This window comes from Verticillium nonalfalfae, assembly GCF_003724135.2.
Source record: "Verticillium nonalfalfae strain VnAa140/NRRL 66861 chromosome Unknown scaffold_86, whole genome shotgun sequence".
NCBI lineage: Eukaryota > Fungi > Ascomycota > Sordariomycetes > Glomerellales > Plectosphaerellaceae > Verticillium > Verticillium nonalfalfae.
The window spans coordinates 20-16,754 of NW_021167311.1; the positions used below are offsets into that span (position 1 = coordinate 20).

The 16,735-nt window shown below is 60.3% G+C and overlaps 7 protein-coding genes across 7 annotated transcripts; 4 read left to right on the top strand and 3 right to left on the bottom strand.

The window, feature by feature from the left end:
• Window positions 1-22: 22 nt before the first annotated feature.
• D7B24_009003 (uncharacterized protein) lies at window positions 23-661 on the bottom strand (the record flags this gene model as incomplete). The annotated part of the gene is made up of 1 exon (XM_028643081.1): window positions 23-661. A coding segment is annotated over one exon (639 nt), but the record flags the coding sequence as incomplete, so codon positions are not given.
• A 422-nt stretch (window positions 662-1,083) lies between these two features.
• On the top strand, window positions 1,084-1,544 carry D7B24_009004 (uncharacterized protein; the record flags this gene model as incomplete). The annotated part of the gene is made up of 3 exons (XM_028643082.1): window positions 1,084-1,111; window positions 1,194-1,270; window positions 1,350-1,544. The coding sequence occupies 3 exons, from the start codon at window positions 1,084-1,086 to the stop codon at window positions 1,542-1,544; spliced, it is 300 nt and encodes a 99-aa protein (XP_028493217.1).
• A 410-nt stretch (window positions 1,545-1,954) lies between these two features.
• Window positions 1,955-3,442, bottom strand: D7B24_009005 (uncharacterized protein; the record flags this gene model as incomplete). The annotated part of the gene is made up of 4 exons (XM_028643083.1): window positions 1,955-2,952; window positions 3,013-3,182; window positions 3,250-3,352; window positions 3,406-3,442. 4 exons carry the CDS (start codon window positions 3,440-3,442, stop codon window positions 1,955-1,957), a joined length of 1,308 nt encoding a protein of 435 aa, XP_028493218.1.
• A 1,739-nt stretch (window positions 3,443-5,181) lies between these two features.
• On the top strand, window positions 5,182-6,444 carry D7B24_009006 (uncharacterized protein; the record flags this gene model as incomplete). The annotated part of the gene is made up of 1 exon (XM_028643084.1): window positions 5,182-6,444. The coding sequence occupies one exon, from the start codon at window positions 5,182-5,184 to the stop codon at window positions 6,442-6,444; it is 1,263 nt and encodes a 420-aa protein (XP_028493219.1).
• A 4,791-nt stretch (window positions 6,445-11,235) lies between these two features.
• On the top strand, window positions 11,236-12,576 carry D7B24_009007 (uncharacterized protein; the record flags this gene model as incomplete). The annotated part of the gene is made up of 1 exon (XM_028643085.1): window positions 11,236-12,576. The coding sequence occupies one exon, from the start codon at window positions 11,236-11,238 to the stop codon at window positions 12,574-12,576; it is 1,341 nt and encodes a 446-aa protein (XP_028493220.1).
• Window positions 12,577-13,237: 661 nt separating this feature from the next.
• D7B24_009008 (uncharacterized protein) lies at window positions 13,238-13,999 on the bottom strand (the record flags this gene model as incomplete). The annotated part of the gene is made up of 1 exon (XM_028643086.1): window positions 13,238-13,999. The coding sequence occupies one exon, from the start codon at window positions 13,997-13,999 to the stop codon at window positions 13,238-13,240; it is 762 nt and encodes a 253-aa protein (XP_028493221.1).
• Window positions 14,000-14,428: 429 nt separating this feature from the next.
• D7B24_009009 (uncharacterized protein) lies at window positions 14,429-16,177 on the top strand (the record flags this gene model as incomplete). Its single annotated transcript, XM_028643087.1, has 1 exon — window positions 14,429-16,177. One exon carries the CDS (start codon window positions 14,429-14,431, stop codon window positions 16,175-16,177), a length of 1,749 nt encoding a protein of 582 aa, XP_028493222.1.
• Window positions 16,178-16,735: the final 558 nt, after the last annotated feature.

The following is a 16,735-nucleotide window of genomic DNA, read 5'->3' on the forward strand; positions in this document are numbered from 1 at the left end:
GATCTGGGGGGAGGAAACTTACTCTCAGGCTGGTGCAGTCCTCCTCGGCGAGGAGAAAGGAGGTCAGGTCTACAAAGCCGACGCGCGTCTGGGCCGCTATGGACGAGTTGGCACCATAGCCTCGCTTCGTGAGGTGCTCGTCATCGCCGTCGTCGCCGTTCTTCTCTTGGTCGTGGTCGTGGTCGTGAGGCTTGTGGCAGTGCCAAAAGTCCATCATCTCAGCCCAGTTCTCGCTCGGCAGGTCCTTCCACACGTCTAGTCTGCCCTCGGGAACGACGGCCTCGCCGCACTGCCGGCATGCCATGGCTGACCTGGGGGTCAAGTCCTGGGCGCTCCACGGGATCGTCGGCTGGAGCTCATCACGCGTGCTGGGGAGCGCGACGGATGTTGAGACGGGCAGACGCCACGCGAGCGATGTTGGGCCAGATGGTGGTGTGCTGGGTATGGGCAGAGCTGAAGGCGCGGACACTCGTCCTGGAAGGCGCGCCTCTTTCGAATCGCCTCTGTGCGTGACCAGGATGCTGTCGCCATTGGCAGATGTCTGGACGCTGGTTGTGGCATCGGCTGGTGAAGGGAGAGACACGGCGATGGAGACGTGTCGAATGTTGGGAAGAAGCTCTGCATAGATGACGACGGTGTCATACATTGCGATGGGGGCCATTTTGGGCGCCCAATCTCCCCTGAAACGAGGGAACGATGAAGAGCAGTTGGGGTGATGTTGAAGCTCGGTGGTCCTTCAGAGCTCGGTGGTCCTTCAGTGAGAGAGAGAGATGGACAGAGAGAGAGAGATAGAGAGAGAGCACAGGCTGTGAAGTCAAATGTGAATGATGCTCCACTATAGCCATCCAAAGCGGACTAGCTCCATTTACCACCCAAGCTCTTGTCGTCCTTCATGCTAGAGCTAGCTCCAGAGAGGGTTACATGCACACATTCGACGACGACGGCGACGACGACAACGACAACGGTCTCTTTGCACACGCACCGCCCACCCTCTCTCCAGCTTCGTCTTCACCTCCGATCAGAGGCCTCTCGACCCATCCGGTCGACCCACGCCGGGGTGTCTCAGAGCATCACGCCGTCACCATGTCCTTCCTCCACGCCTACATGAACAGTACGTCCCCAGCACAGGGGTCCCCAAGCCGCCAACGGCGCAAGCCGTGCGCTCTGAACGTAGACTGACGCCCCATTCACAGAGAAGGTGCTGATCATCACGGCCGACTCGAGAATCCTGGTGGGCAACCTGGTGGCCTCCGACAACAACACAAACCTCGTGCGCCCACCCCTCCCCGCCCCCGCCATTCTTAGCCCGAGGCCCCCCCCCCTTCTCCCGCTGACACTCGTCCTCGCAGGCCCTCAGCGACGCGCACGAACGAGTCATCCAGACGCCAGACAGCGACGAGCCCTCGGTCGAAGTCCCGCTCGGCCTCTACATGGTCCGCGGCGACAATGTGTGCACCATCGGCCTCGTCGACGAACAGCTCGACAGCTCGATCAACTGGACGGAAGTGAAGGGCTCAGCCATCGGAGGGATAAAACACGTCTAGAAAACACGAAGCCCGCCCACAAGACTTAAGACTTGGGAAGGGTGGCCTGAGGACGAGAAAAGAAGAGTGTCATGATTTTACGTTTACGAGCCGGATACCCAGAATGCCCGAGTTCAGGCCCAGCACACACCATTGCATTGAAGACGACGAACGGGAGGAGGGGAACAAAAAAAGGGCATGAGCCGGGGTGGCGGGGTTCAAGCAGCGGCAGCCGAAGCAAGACGAGGCACTGTAGACATGGGCTGGTAGTGAATGAATATTGGGTCTGTGCCTCTGGGTATGCGCCGCTCTTTCTTTCGCGGGTGATTTTTTCCCCTCTACGTGCGAGGCGAACAGATCCCTCCCTCCCCGCCTCTCCTTTTGGCGCTCTTGGAGAGGCCCCCTTTCCGTCCCTTCCCAGGTGATTGGGTCTACGCGAAAACCCTCTTCATCAGGTACTCAGCAAACGCATCCTCCCCTGGCGACTCGATGATCCTGTTGATCCTGTTGCCCTTGGTCACGTTGAGCCAGCCGTCGTCGTCGCCAGGGGCGTCGGCCAGCGTCAGCACGTCGACGTCCTCGGTTGTCGACGCGCTGAGCTCGACGGACGCCTCGCCGACCTTGGCGCGCGTGCGGCGGTCCACGACGTGCATGCCGCGCGTCCACTGGCCCGAGGTCTCGATGCGAATGTCCTCGAGCTGCGGCGTGCCCTTCCACCTGGCGTCCGACTGCGTGATGGCGTACCAGATGGTGAGGGGGTCGTGCAGCGACAGGCCAGGCTCGTTGCCGTCGCCGACGAGGCTGTCAATCTTGTTGAAGGTGCCGCTGAGGAAGTGGTTGACCCACACGGCGAGCGGGCTGCCGGCGTCGACGAACGGCTTGACGCGCTCGGTGAAGTAGTTCTTGTTGAGGAGGTGGGGCGTCGTAATGTCGAGGGGGAAGAGCGTCAGCTTGAGCTTGCGCGACAGCTTCTCCGGGTACGCGGGCAGCGAGGACCGCGTCTGGGAGAGCGGGGGCATGGTGGACTTGGGGCAGGGCGAGGTGAGGGCGAACACGCGGGCCGTGGCGACCGTGTCGGCGTACGTGTTGAACTCGGCGACGGGGGTGATGTTGCCCTCGACGTTCACAGCGCCGCCCATGACGAGGACCTCCTTGGCCTTGAGGAAGGTCTCCGGGTCCTCGGCGGCGGCGAGAGCAAAGTTGGTCATGGGGCCAACGGCGATCAGCGTGAGCGTGTCCTTGGGGCTCTCGCGCAGCAGGCGGAGGATTTCCTTGTGCGCCGGCTCCTTGGAGGCTGTGAAGTACTTGGAGTAGGGGGAAGGATCGTGGTCCAGGGTGGCCGAGTCCTTGTGGAAGAGGCTCTTCCACGTATCCTCGGCATCGAGGTGGGGGTGCTCGGTGTGCACGCCGTGCAGGCCGTCGACGCCGTCTGCGCATGTCAGTCAGCCTGAGACAGCCCTCTTGAGATGTCGATGCCGTGAGAACTTACGGAAGTAGTCAGCCATGAGCTGGTCATCCTCCAGGGGGTGCTCGGCGCCAACGGCAATGATGGGCTTGTGCGTCTTCAGGGTCCCAAAGTTCTCGGCCTTGCCGTTCTCCTTGCGCCAGATCAACTCCTTCTCCAGCACGTGGAACAGCGCAACCGCGTTCTTGAGGCAGCTGCCCATCGTATCAGCATCCAAAAGCTTGCCTTGTCTTCTGGGGGCCAACCTCCTGGGCTACTGACCTCTGAAGTTCGACGTTGCCGTATGTGACGGAGATCATGGCAACCTCGAGTTCGTCAGGGTTGACGGAAAGGGCGAGAAGCATCGCCAGAACATCGTCAACGCCTATCAACATGTGAGTCTCATGCCAAGCCAACAGGGTTTCACTCTTTTCGTACCCGGGTCAGTGTCGATGATGATGCGGTTGGGAGCCATCTTGAAAAAGCGTCGAAAGAATATCGAGAAGCAAAAATAAAAGATGCAGTGGTATCCAGAGAATGGCCGAGACGTAAAGACTGGTGACTACAAGAGGTTGAGGTGAAGCGGCACGAGGCTTAAGAGCAAAGTATGACTACTTGCGAGTAGCGGAGCTGGCCGATGTGTCGGCTTATCGAGCTTTCAACGCCGAGCAGTCAATCGTGGTGTTCCCCGTCTTCCACGGTTCTCCAAGCAGCGACCCCTCTTGCCCTTCCCCTCCTTGAGTAAGTAATGGTGGGGTGGATTAAGCCTGGAATATTCGACGCCAGACGCCAGAGGGGTGGGGTTAAACCCAATGAGGCATCTTGCAAAAGTGAGCATCGGATCACCTGGCAGCGGATTTTGCGAGTCGAAGAAAAAAAGAAGAAAGGCACTCAATGGATTAAAAGGCTCTCATGAATGCTGTGAAGGTGTAAAGAGGCAACACTGCTCAGACTGGTCACGTCCATTGGTCTGCCTATTCTCAGCTCGGTGTGTCGGCTGGGTGACCTCGGTGTGTTGATTCCACACCGTTCACAGAACAACTTGGCTGGGGACCGATTGTGACAACAAATTGAGAAGGAAGAAGAAGCTAATCCCAAAGTGGGAAAATCACATTGTTAGGCTGTGAAGAGCTGTGTCTGAAACAGGACTAGCGTTTAGAGAACGTCATCTTTCACGTGATGTGGGCTCCTCGATCCAGCGATATCGCTGGACGCTTCAATTAAATGGCCATTAGGGAATACTAAGGCTGTGCGGTCAGCGAGGAAATGCTGCACTGCCGCAAAGATCTTATCCCACCATGCACCATGATCCTTCATCTCGTCGTGCATCGAAACCTGACAACATCGTCCTCTGCTTGCTCCATCGTGCCAACGTGAATCGCATGTCCCCCAGCCAATCATTGGCCCCTTGAATCATCAGCACATCGCGAACCTCAATCTCTCCTATCGATAACCAGGAGGTAACGTGTTAACAACGGAGCCGCTCCACCACGCCTGCGAGCCACAACCTCTCATCGTGCTCCATCGGTAGTGTGACCCTGCCTTTCGTTCCCTCAACCCCGACGCACCACGCACCTCACGCACAGCACTGCCCTGCAGGCCCTCCAATTTTCTCCACAGACAGCACGTCCATCCCCTGGCTGGCAGCTATCCGGTCGCTGAAGCCACCTGGTAAGTACTCGATCACCTCAGCTTTTTTTGCCTCCTCTCGCCGATCCGTGGTTCAACACTACGTCTCGCTCCATCAACTACGAAGCATCACATCCTCTGCTGCACATCATCCCATTTCCCTCCCCTTGACCCAAACAATCGTTGCTTGTCCACTATCCCAAGAGTACCATCGCCAGTCTGGGGTTTTATTTGGAAGAGCTTCCTCCCCGGTCGTCTACCCCTGTATGCTTCACTTCCCCTTTCCACGCGCCAGCTGTCTTGAACCTCAGACTTTCTTCATCACCTCAATCATTGAGCAGTCCGTTAACCAAGCTTGATTCATCCAGTCTCTATCCGATCCGAGCACTTCAATTGAACCATCAAAGCTTGGTCCTTCCCGTGGAAGCTTGGACGCATTTCCATCAAGCTCTCTTCCCGACCCATCCCTCACCGAGCACACTCTCCCCTTGGATTGTCTGCACCGAAGCAATAATCACGCCGGTCCCTCATCTCGCTGGTCTTTGATCGGCAGTTCATCTCCTCGGGCTTCACATCACGGTCATCATGTCTTCCTCGGAATTCCTCACCCCCTCCTTTGTGGGCGGCTGGGCTACGGTCCTCGCCATCGCCGGCACCATTGGCTACAACTATTACCAGAAGCAGAAGCCCGTCAGCGCGCCCTCCAAGACCACCCAGGTGCCTTGGAGCCCTCCCAAGAAGGGAAACCGCGCCAAGAAGCAGCGTCAGGAGGCCTACGCCACGGCTGCCCAGAACGCTCCCCGTGACGAGACACCACGTGACGACTCTGCTGCAACGATCTCGAAGAAGAAAGAGCGTGACGAGGATGCCGACAACAAGGCGTTTGCGAGACAAATGTCTGGTGTCCAGGAGGGCGTCAAGTTCACCGGCAAGAAGGCGGATGCCGGCAAGAAGAGCAATAAGCAAAAGTCGGTCAAGCAGAGCCTCGCTGCCGAGCCTTCTGAAGTCGCCCACCCCATTGAGCTGACGCCCGCCGTCCCCGAGCAGGCCCCTGCCGAGGAGTCATCTTCTTCCAACGCCGATGCCGATGACGACCGCTCCCCTGTGGTCAAGGCTGCTGACGCCAGCGGCGTCAGCGACATGCTCGAGCCCTCTGCTCCCGGCCCTTCCGTCCTCCGTCTCACCGACACGGACAAGCAGACGTCCAAGCCCAAGGTCGCCAAGGCTGCCGAGCCCGTCGAGACAAAGAAGCAGCGCCAGAACCGCCGCAAGGTAGAGGAGCGCAAGGCCGTCCGTGAGGAGGAGGAGAAGCTGCGCAAGATTGCCATGGAGAAGCAGCGCCGCGGTGCCCGCGAGGCCGCCGGCATCCCTGCCAAGGACGGTTCCCAGTTCATGGCCGCCACCAACGGTGGCAAGTCTGCCTGGAAGGCCGGCAGCCAGCAGGAGGGCCAGAAGGAGACGATTGACGTCCAGCCCCTCGACACCTTCGAGACGACGACCACCAACGGCACCGCCGCCAGTGTCGCACCCGCGCAGAACAAGCAGACCGATGGCTGGAAGGCCTCGGCCCTGTCCGAGGAGGAGCAGATCGAGCTGATCAAGGAGGATGACGAGTGGGCCACTGTCCCTACCAAGTCGTCCAAGAAGGCCAAGAAGTCCCCGGGCAGCGACACGGAGGCCGCGCCCGCTCCCCCCAGCGCTCCCCCCAAGGAGGCCAGGCCCGTTCCCCAGCCCATCGTCAACAAGAGCAACTCGGCCAAGGCCAACCAGTCTTACGGCTCCTTCTCCGCTCTGTCTTCCAAGGTCGACGACAACGCCCAGGAGGAGGAGACCGAGTGGGACGTCTAAGCAGCTAATGTGGAATGGCACACCACAGGGAACCGACAATCCCCACATCCACCATCGTCAAAAACGCACACCATAATTGCCATTGGTATGAATGCGCACAATATTTTGTTCAACATGTACAAAAACCGCCAGGGGGGAAGAATCTTGCTGCCATGAGCGAATCCACTCGCGCCAATCACAGCAAAGGGGTAGGCAGGCAGGCAGGCAGGCAGGCAGGCAGGCACAGATTGTGTAGGTGAAACAAAAGCAGGTGAACAGCGAGACGGAGCTTTCTCGCGGTCCTGTCGTCTTACGCCATCAGACCGAGCATCACACGGGTTGGACGGAGCAAACCAAGGGACATTCTCCTCTCTTTCTCTTGTGTTGGTCATCTGAAAGTGAAGTTGGTTGGACTCGGCTGCTCTGAAAGGATGGCTCTGGTCGAAACTGTTTTTTTCTCCAGCTTTCCCACTCTGCAACGGGGAGGGACGCCACAAAAAAGGGAGTTGCGCGAATCATTAGGGGTTTTGCGCGCGTGCGTGAACCTACACCTTTCCATAGGTCATCAATTTCTTTTGCTTTTTCACCCAGTGGTCGGTCTCGTGCCCGTGTCTGATGTATGGTTGGCAGCAGCAGCGTGCAGCGTGTTTCGGGTCCAGCAACAGGCACATGCAAACATGCCACTTGCTGGCAGAAAGCATCCGAAAGTGTTGTCTGGGTCAGACTGTCGTGATGCGGCTCCCTTTGGCCTTGATAGGACGACAGAGAGAGAGAGAGAGAGAGAGAGAGAGCGAACGCCATGCGGGCCGCACATGCCCACGAAGCCAGAAAGTGGCGGCACATTCATTCTGCGCATGGGCTGGTAGTTGCCATCGCACAATGACGGAATCACCCTGCATCACGTTCTCCGTCAACAAAGTCAACAGCTGCTGCAGGACGAGGGAGTCAGATCAGCCGAGCCCGCAGTCCTCTCCCACCTCGAACACACGCCAACAGGGCCCCTCTTTGGCTGATTCAGTTTCGCACGAACGAGAAGGGCCAGCCACGAAACCAAGACAGCTGTACGTGGTGCCAGCAGGACCATTTCGTCCTTGTCCACGTAATCCCCCCCCTCCTTCTTCTTCTTCTTACCCGGACTTTGAAGGCGCCGCGGCGGAAAGCCTGGCACGCACCGCCCGCTTAACCTCTCACGGGACGGGTACGGCCGGGCGCGCGGCCACACAGACGAGGGCAGCTCCCCCCCGATCCGCGCCGAAGGGGCGTGTGCCAGCGTGCAGAGTGGCGGGTTCGGGGGCTCTGTTCTGTCGGCAGCAGGGCTGGTTGGTGGCCATGGCAACCCACGCACTCGAGATGAGGCCAGTGGGGGGAGCAGGCCACTACAGTACAGCAACTGGAGCACCTACTGTCGCTTGGGTAGAGTAGGACGGATGGTGATGGGCGGGGGGGATCACTCCTCGAGAAGTCGAGGGGGGGGGGGCCGCCCTGACGGATCACGAATGGCAATTGGTTGGACGGATGCTGTCGTGCAGGTCTTGGCCCCTTGCATCTCGTGGGAGGGTTTGTCTCCGTCGAGGGGCTTGCATTGGCACGATCATGGGGGTGGGGGGTGCATGTGTGTGTGTGTGGTTGACGAAACGAGAGAGCGCTGGACGAGAACGCGGCAACGTAGCTAGTGGAGAAGAGAAGTGATGATTTGCTTGCGAGCGTTCTGAAGTCTGAAGGATCTTAAACTTGCTCGCCCGGCCAAGGTTTTCTCTCCCTTGGGCTCTTGTCTTGCTGCTGCACTTGGGTAGACGGTGTCTGGGGCCAAGGCGGTCTAAAAGCGTGCCGGGTGGGTTTTCCCCTTCCCTTCCTCCTCGCTGGCTCTCTACGACTGGCTTGGTTGACTGGCTGTTGGATGGCAAAGTGGAATGGATGGACGGACGGACGAAAAGGGTCAGGACGTTTTCGTAGGCGGCGGGGGATTAAGTTCACTTGGTTGCTTGACGGGGCGGGGGAAGGAGGGGGGTCGGGGGGTCGGGGGTGGGGGAGAGGAACACGACGAGCACTAGCACTGGAAGGGCTGGAGGGGGGTTCAAATTGGCTCGGCCAGCGTTGCAGCAAACATGCTGGGAGGCTGGAGGCGAGATACTGCATGTGTGACGCTGAGTGTGATGATGTGTTACGATGCCTCATGCTGGCTTGCATTGACGAGAATGCCACGAGGGACGAGGATCCTCCCTGGGGATGAGGTCGATTCGTTTCAATGCGCCTTGGATCAAAAGGTGTGCTGCGCGTTGTGCTGTTTGGGACCGCGCTGTGAAGAAGGCGTCCAAGGTAGGGGTGACCTGGGTTCAAGTGGCCTGGGTTCAAGTGGCCTGGGTCCAGGCGACGGGCCTAGTGCAGTGAAGGCGGTGTCCTGTGTGGCGGCGGCGCGGGCTGGAAAAGGGAAGTCAAGAGTGAATATATCGCTCTCCATGTCGTGTTCTTCCGGCGGTGCGATGCGATGCAATGCACTGGAAAGGGAATGGAGGGGTTTTCGATTCGGAAAGAGACCGGGGGGAGGGGGGGGGGGGGGGGGTTGTTGGCGGCCGACGACCTTGAAGACATTCGGTCCCAAGGGTTCGGGGGCGCTTGTGATTTACCCGGCGAGTGTCCTCGACAAGCACCCCTCCATTCCAGCACGCGTCCTTTCGACCCGGCCTCCTTCCGTGCGACTTGCATGTCCATGTGAATTGCGAATGAAGGGCGAGAGGTGGTGCTCAGAATGGGCTTTTGCGTTTGCTCGGAAGGCTGGGTCATGGCAAATATGGCAAGGTATCGACGGCACTCTGCGTACATGCTCGGCTGGCTCAAAGCGCGGGATCTGTCAACGTTCAGGGTAGAAATATCACTGGTGTTAGGTCGTGGAGGGATTGAACCATGCCTCGCATCAGAGTCCCTCCCTTCGTCCACCTTTGATATGGAGGGGTGGATTGGAAGACGGCCGATCGCCGCCTGAAGTCTGGTAGACTGTCGATTGCAATTTGACACGGCTTGTGATCACAACTGCGCAACGAGCTGCTCAACATCACAGCGAGAGACGGGGACAGGTAGCGAAATATATCTGTATAATATATGGACACATCGGTCAGTGGAGGCACTGAGAAGGTGTAAATTGTCCAGGGCAGCCATCCATCACCTGGCGCCGAGCTCCTATCAATCAGACCAACCGTGCACTGGAGCTGCAGCCACCGCTCTGAAAGTTCTGGCAGACCTCTAGCAAGTCTGAACCACCAGTCTTCCGTTTGAACGACAAGCGAACGTGCTTCTCAACAGGCACAGAACCAAACATGCAAAAGTGGATGTCTTGCAAGGTGCACTGGAGGCGCTTCAAGACATGGGAACCACAAGGATCGCCGGATGGCGTTCCAGACGAAACACAGACATCCAGGCACACATGTGCAGGGGGACACAAGCGGGCCGCCGATGATCAACCACTTTGCGTGCTTTGCTGTTGACCTTGTCCCGACGTCACGGTGGGTACGCATGGCGCCCAAGAAAAAAGGCATGGCATATCCAATTGCCTCAGAACGACTAAGGATGAAGCCATGTTGGCTTGGCAAAGCTGGGTTCGGATTGAGTGGCACTTGGCCTGGATGCGTTTCCATCCCTCGTACCCCTCGTACAGCACTCCATGGCGACCCTTTTGATCGAGGAGGACGCCAAAGCACTAGTTAGCGATCAGGCGGGGCCACGATAGGGGGACGCAATCTCTCTGTGGCAGAGTAACGAGCGCCGAAACGAGGTGGGACACGCGCTAAAGAAAATAAAACCCCCTCTTCGATGCATCCATTCGTTCTTTCCCCAGAACCCTCCCCGGAACCCTGAAAAGACCCCCTCCCGCACCCTGCTGGACCGACAAGGCGACATACATATACAGCATCGTGGGCGTCTGTAGCGGCTGCCTTTGTCGGAAGGTCCCCACCGCAACCCAACCCAATTACGCCCCCCACTTGCATGGCCCCAGGCGTCGTCACTATACCACGCCAACCCCTGGCTCGATCTGCACCCTCCTTGCCCCCCTCCCCCGGCTGGTCCTCCTTCGTTGTCTTGTCCCTCTAACCTCGTCGTCCTCGCTCCTCCCATCCTCTCAACCTGGAAACGAACAGGTACAGGCTGGGAACGACGCCTTCACCTCTCGTCGGCCATACCAACCCCCAATATCCCCTCCACAAACACTCCGTCTATCCCCCCCTCCTTTTTGTCATTCTTTCACTTCTCACAGAGTCACGAAAACGCTTCCGACCGAGCCCCCCGGAACGGTTCAGTATTCTTACCTACCTACCCTTACGCAAGCATACACGGAGGATTCTGTGGCCTTTGCAGCAACTACAGGTGCCCATTGCGCCGCACGCCGCAAAACCCCTAAATAGCAACCACTCTTGAAACTCCCGTCTCTGACACGGGCCGCGTATCTCAATACCTCGCCTTCTCTCGTCGTTCGAACCTGTCTCGAACTCGGTGACTATTTGAACGCAACGAGGCGTGCTACCAAGGTGCAAAGCGATCAAGGTTGGTGGACATTGAGGTCTGGCACCTACATCTTCACCCGCGCTTCGCAACGGCCAACCTCTGGAGGTTGACCTCCCGCCACCCCACTCAATTCCCTTTCCCAATGACCTGCCGCCTTCAGGTCTCTTTCCGGTGCGCGCACATAGGACCGCTCTTCTCTACACAACGCCCATACCGACCCTCGATGCTCCCTGCCGCGCTACAGCTGTCCTGACGCTTGACCCGGACACTCCCCACGACGAAAGCAGTGGAGGACGCAAACACCCCAAGGCCGCAAACATGTCGCTTCCTGTGGCCATTCGTTCGGTCATATTCTACTACCTGGCTTGCACACCATGCAATGATGCAAAGGGGCGGTACAGGGCCAAGCAGAAGGCCAAGAAAGATCGCGAGAACAAGGCGACGCTCGAGATGGAACAGCCCGGCCTATACGCCCACCCATCACCATGGAACACGAACCCGTATTGGCAAGAGGAGATTGATATCGGGCCCAAGCTCCCGAAGAAGACGGGGAACAAGAACTCGAGCCAGCGCGGCCTCAACAGCGCCGGCACGAGCGCCGGGCGGGACAGCACGTCCGCCAGCTTGACGGCCACCAGCTCCAACCTCGAACACAGCACGACAGGCCGCACCAGTCCCACGATCATACCAGAAGACGACGGCACCAGGATATCGGGCGACGGCTGGAACAAGACGAGATACCAGCGGGAGGACGAGGAGCTCTGGGGCGGCGACCTCAGCAAGATGGGCCACAAGTTGGTGGATAACATCGTCAAGGCCGGAAACTCGGCCGGTCGCATGATCAAGGGCGAGCTCAGCAAGGAGAGGCAGGTCACCGAGGAGGAGCGCCGCGATTTCTACTTTACGCCCAAGAACCCCCCTGTAAACGAGTATCACCCGCCCATCGTCGGCAGCACGCCCGCGCACAAGAACGCGCTTCAGTGGATGCTGCAACCTCCACCAACCGCCAAGCTCATGGAAGGCCGTGTCCCTGTCAGCAGGGCGAAGAGCTCGAGCAGCGTCGCGAGCCGGGGCAGCAGGGCGAGCAAGGCCAGCAGGACGGCGGCGACAGAGGACACCCCCTTGGGCCGCATCGTCAGAGAAAAGGCCCTGCAGGAGAAGCTTCGCAAGCAAGAGACGCCGTCGGAAACGGAACTCATCGACGCGCTCATCGGCTCTCGGTCGAGGCAAACATTGGTCTCCACCAGGGGCAGGAGCATGCGCAGCCGCAGCCTCTCACTAGAATCGGAGATGTACTCAGAGCCATCGACCGACAGCGAGCTCGTCGAGCGGAGAAAACATGCGCGCCGGCAGCCCAACTACCAGGACGCGGACGGGTCGAGCGACGACGAGGACGTGGATGCCTTGAGGCAGAGCCGCGACTCGTTGCGTGCGCGAGGGTCAACGCGGGTGGCGGCACGGCCCAGACTCGGCACCATCCGCAGCTCAGGCACCGGCAACAGCACACCGAGAGCGGCGCTAGCGGCCAAGCCTACGAACACGAGGGCGGAGAGCATCACACCGCGACCCTCTTCGCCGACGGCGCCCGCCAAGGCCTACGTCGTGTCGACGACGATGGGCAAGAACGACGAGAACCAGGCCATCCCCGCTGGATTCTAGGACAACGATTGGGGACTCGCCTCGGCCGAGCGGCCGTTCTCACCTTTTCTCTATGAGATTCCGTTCCCTTTCTTTGTCCTGCATCATTTTCGAGAGCATAGCGTATAGGGGTTGCTGTCTTTTACCTTCTTTTTTTTTCTTTCTTTCTTGCCCAACTTCCCTGACCCATTCGGTCATTTCTACCTGTTATCAAGGCGTCCGAGCCGTAGGGGCGGTTCATACTACTAGCAAGCATATTGGGCGTTCAAAGGGGACAGGGGTCTGCTGTGTTCTTTCGTTCTTCTTCTTCACAACAAAATTGGGGGGGGCAGGGGAGGTGTATGCGCTGGCCAGTTCATCGCCGGTCTTGGTCTTTGATAGTGTCGGCGTTGACTTTGAATTGACCACATCGGACCGCAGTTTTTTTTTTGCCAGTCCAACTCACAGTGAAAAGGGCAGCGGGCAAGCATGGTGATGTACATGTTGAACTCGCTAGTCTTGGCCCAACGCAGGCTTTTCCTGCCGCGCTGAGAGGACTACCAGCTTTCTTTTCCACGGCCTATCCTGGCCTATCCTGGCCTGTCCCTAACGCCTCCCAATGCAGCCTCGGCCTCGTCGCCCGTAGTGTTCGTAGCGTTGCTGTGGGGTTTTAGTCCTGTCGCGCGGCGAATCGAGTAGACGATCAGAGATGCATGCCGCCGTCGTCGTCGTCGTCCAGCTGGCGCATGCGCTCCTCCATGGCGCGCCGGAGCTGCTCGTCATCGAGGCGCCCTCCGCCCGACGGGGCCGTCGTCTGCGTCGTCGCCGCGCGCACGCTGCCGGCATCCGCAGGCGCCGCAGGGGAGGAAGCGGAAGCGGGAGCAGCGGGAGCAGAGGAGGTCGTGGGAGCAGCATGGTCGTCAAAACGCATGACACCCCCCCGAATGGTGCCCGTCTGAAACGTGCCGTCGCTCCACGCCGGATGCCGCGTCCCCGCCGCCATGGCGTCCTCCTCGAGCCTCGCGTCGCGCAGCCCGTTGGTCACGGGCGCAACGCCGTCGTCTTCGTCCTGGTCGTCTTCGTCGTCGTCGTCAGCAGCGGCACCAGCGACGGCGGCGGCGGCGGTCCCCGGCAGGGCAGGCTCGACGGCCTCGAACTCGCGCCAGCTGCACCCCCTGTCCTCGACCTCGGCGCGGATGAGGGCGATGCGCTCGTCCATGCGCAGGATGACGGCCTCGTTCTCGCGGATGGCGTCGGCGCAGTCCGGGTCCGGGGGCGCGCCGGCGGGTTCGGTGCCGAGGGCGTAGGGCAGGAGCTCAATGTTGGAGGTGCGCAGGTGGGCGATGGAGTTGCGGATCTCGAGGACCTTGAGGTGGAGGGTCGGCAGGGAGAGGGGCGGCAGGGCGGCGGCGAAGCGGGCGGGGGAGATGGGGGATGTGTCTGCTGTTGTTGTTGGGCGGGACATGGTGGTGTTGTTCGCGTAGGGGCTGGGGGAGGCGAGATGCTCGCTGTCTGTAGAAAACTTGTTGTCTGCAGAACAAGGAAGTGGACGGGGAGGCAGGGAGTGGAGGCTGTTGTCGGCAGGGACTTGCGAAGGGACCGCCTGCCTGGAGCTCGATGGCGGTTCTCGATGGCGGGGTGCTCCTGTGGGGCTTCACCGAGTGATAAGATAAGATTCACCGGTACCTACCTTCAGGTAAGGCACGGTAAGGCACGGCATCCGCACCGAGCAGAGTGGTTCGACTGGCAGAAATCAAATCATGACGCCGTTGACGCTATCCTCACAGTGACGTATCACGACCACTCCTCCTCCGCCACCACCTGCCGCCGGTCAACACAGTCCACATTGACGACGGCCGCGGCGCCTTGACATGCCGCCTCGCCATTGTGAGCCATGAACGTCCCATTCGCTCTCCTCCAAAGGCCGCTCCTCCAGCTTGGCCTGCGCGCCATCTGCGCCCAGCCATCATCTCGTGCCGCGACACGCCTCCTCTCGACATGCATCACCTCGACGAAGACGACGACGACGACAACCACACACACACGCTGCCTCGACGGCACTGCACATGGGCTGCCGCGCTTTGGCAGCAGAGTGGACACCCAATGGCCCAGTGCGAGGACATATGCGACCACCCGCACCATCGTCATTGATCGCTACGAAGACCTGCCCGACGACTATGTCGACAAGGACGGCCTGCCGTTTCGCACGACCGAGCTGTCGTCGGCCGAGGTGAAGAAGATCTTCGGACCCAGGACCAAGAGCGTCAACGCCAACCGCCTGCTGAGGATACTGCACGGCCGCCGGGTCGCGGGCACCCTGAAAGACCCGGCCTACAGCGGCAACACCTTCTCTTTCACCAAGGACGAGAAGCTCAGGGCCATGGCCTATCTGCGGAAGAGGGTGCCCGTTGACGAGGTTCTCAACGAGGGTCTGCGCGCCGAGGACGAGCTGCGCGAGCTCGAGCAAGAGGCGGCCGGCGAGGTCATGGCAGACGGCGACGGTGCAGCGCCGCCCCAGACGACGCAGCAGCACCCCCGAGACCAACAACCGCAGCCGCTGCGTCGCAAGTCCGACTCGGTATACGGCGACAGCGTCTTCGACAACATCCGCGCCAGGAACATCGCCAAGCGCGAGGAGCGCGAGCGCCTCGAGGCCGAAGAGCGCGCCGAACGCGAGCGCCTGCACCCGGGGCCCCTGGCCAATCTCTCCGACGGCCCAGCGCGCCCGCTCTCGCCGCAGCTGCAAAAGTGGTCCGACGCCGCGACGTCCAACCTCGAGGCGCCCCCCGAGATGACGCACGTGGAGCGCCTGCTGCCGGCGACGACCCTCGTCGTCCTCGTCGTCGCCGCCCTCGCCGGCTTCGCCGCCGTCTACACGCCGCCCGCCCAGCACGACCGCCTCTTCCCCGAGGTCTCGCTGGCGACCGCCACCGTCGCCACCCTCATCGGCCTCAACGCCCTCGTCTTCCTCGCCTGGCGCGTGCCGCCCCTCTGGCGCCTCATGAACCGCTACTTCCTCCTCGTCCACGGCCTGCCGCGCCCGGCCTCGCTCGTCCTCGCCTCCTTCAGCCACAGCACCTTCCTGACCCATTTCCTCCCCAACATGGCCGCCCTCTGGGTCCTCGGCACCCTCCTCCACGACGACGTCGGCCGCGCCCACCTCGTCGCCCTCTACGTCGCCTCGGGCGCCGCCGGCTTCCTCGGCAGCCTCTACTGGCTCACCCTGCGCGGCCACCTCCTGTTCTCGTCCCTCGGCGCCTCGGGCGCCGTCTACGGCCTCGCCGGCGCCTACTTTTGGCTCCACCGCTTCGACCACTTCAAGATCCTCGGCTTCCCGCCGGCGCCCCTCGAGGGGCCCCAGGGCCTTGCCTTCCTCGGCCTCATCGTCGGCGTCCACGTCTTTGCCTTTCTGCGGCCCAAGACGACCATTGACCTCATGTCCCACATGGCCGGCATGGCCGTCGGCATCCTCGGCGCGTCGCTCGCCAGGGGCGCGAAGCAGCACGGTGGCGCCGCCGCCGCCGCCGCCGCTGCTGCTCCTGCTCCTGCTTCTGCCGCGTCGGACATGAAGAGGGTCGATCTCGTCCGGGACGTGCGCGTCACGACGACGTCGGCGGGCGACAAGGGCGGCGGATCTGCGTAGGCCGCGGGCCCGTGGTGGACGAGGACGGACGTGCGTAGACCGGGAGACGTGCATTTTTCTTGTAGAACACTGGGTATATATATAAACGGCGTTGCGTATCTAGCTTTTCTTTTTTTTCTTTTTTTTCTTGCTTTCGCCTGCTGGATCTTTTGGCAGGACCTCCTTTCTATGAAGCCGTTTTGGGAGAACTTCACTTGCATTCAGCGTTCGTGATATCGTGCGCCTGTTCTTCTGTTGTCTGTTCAAACCGATGGGCCCTTGGCCACGCGCCAGCGATCTGATGTTTCTCCTGCGTGCTGTTCTCCTGCGTGCTGGACGGACAGGCCTGGTGGTACATGGAGCGGAGCGCAACGACGTCGGTTACGGAACGGCACGGCCCTGCACATATCTTGGACGAGGTATGCTATGCCGACTTGACGAGCCCATGTATCCCGTACCTTAGCGGGATCCAAGTCTTCACATGCCCCTCTTCATATACCCCAGGTGCTGTTGCTATTCCTCGCCTACCACAAGTTGACATAACAACCTGCTCGAATATGGCTTCTCCACCATACGCAA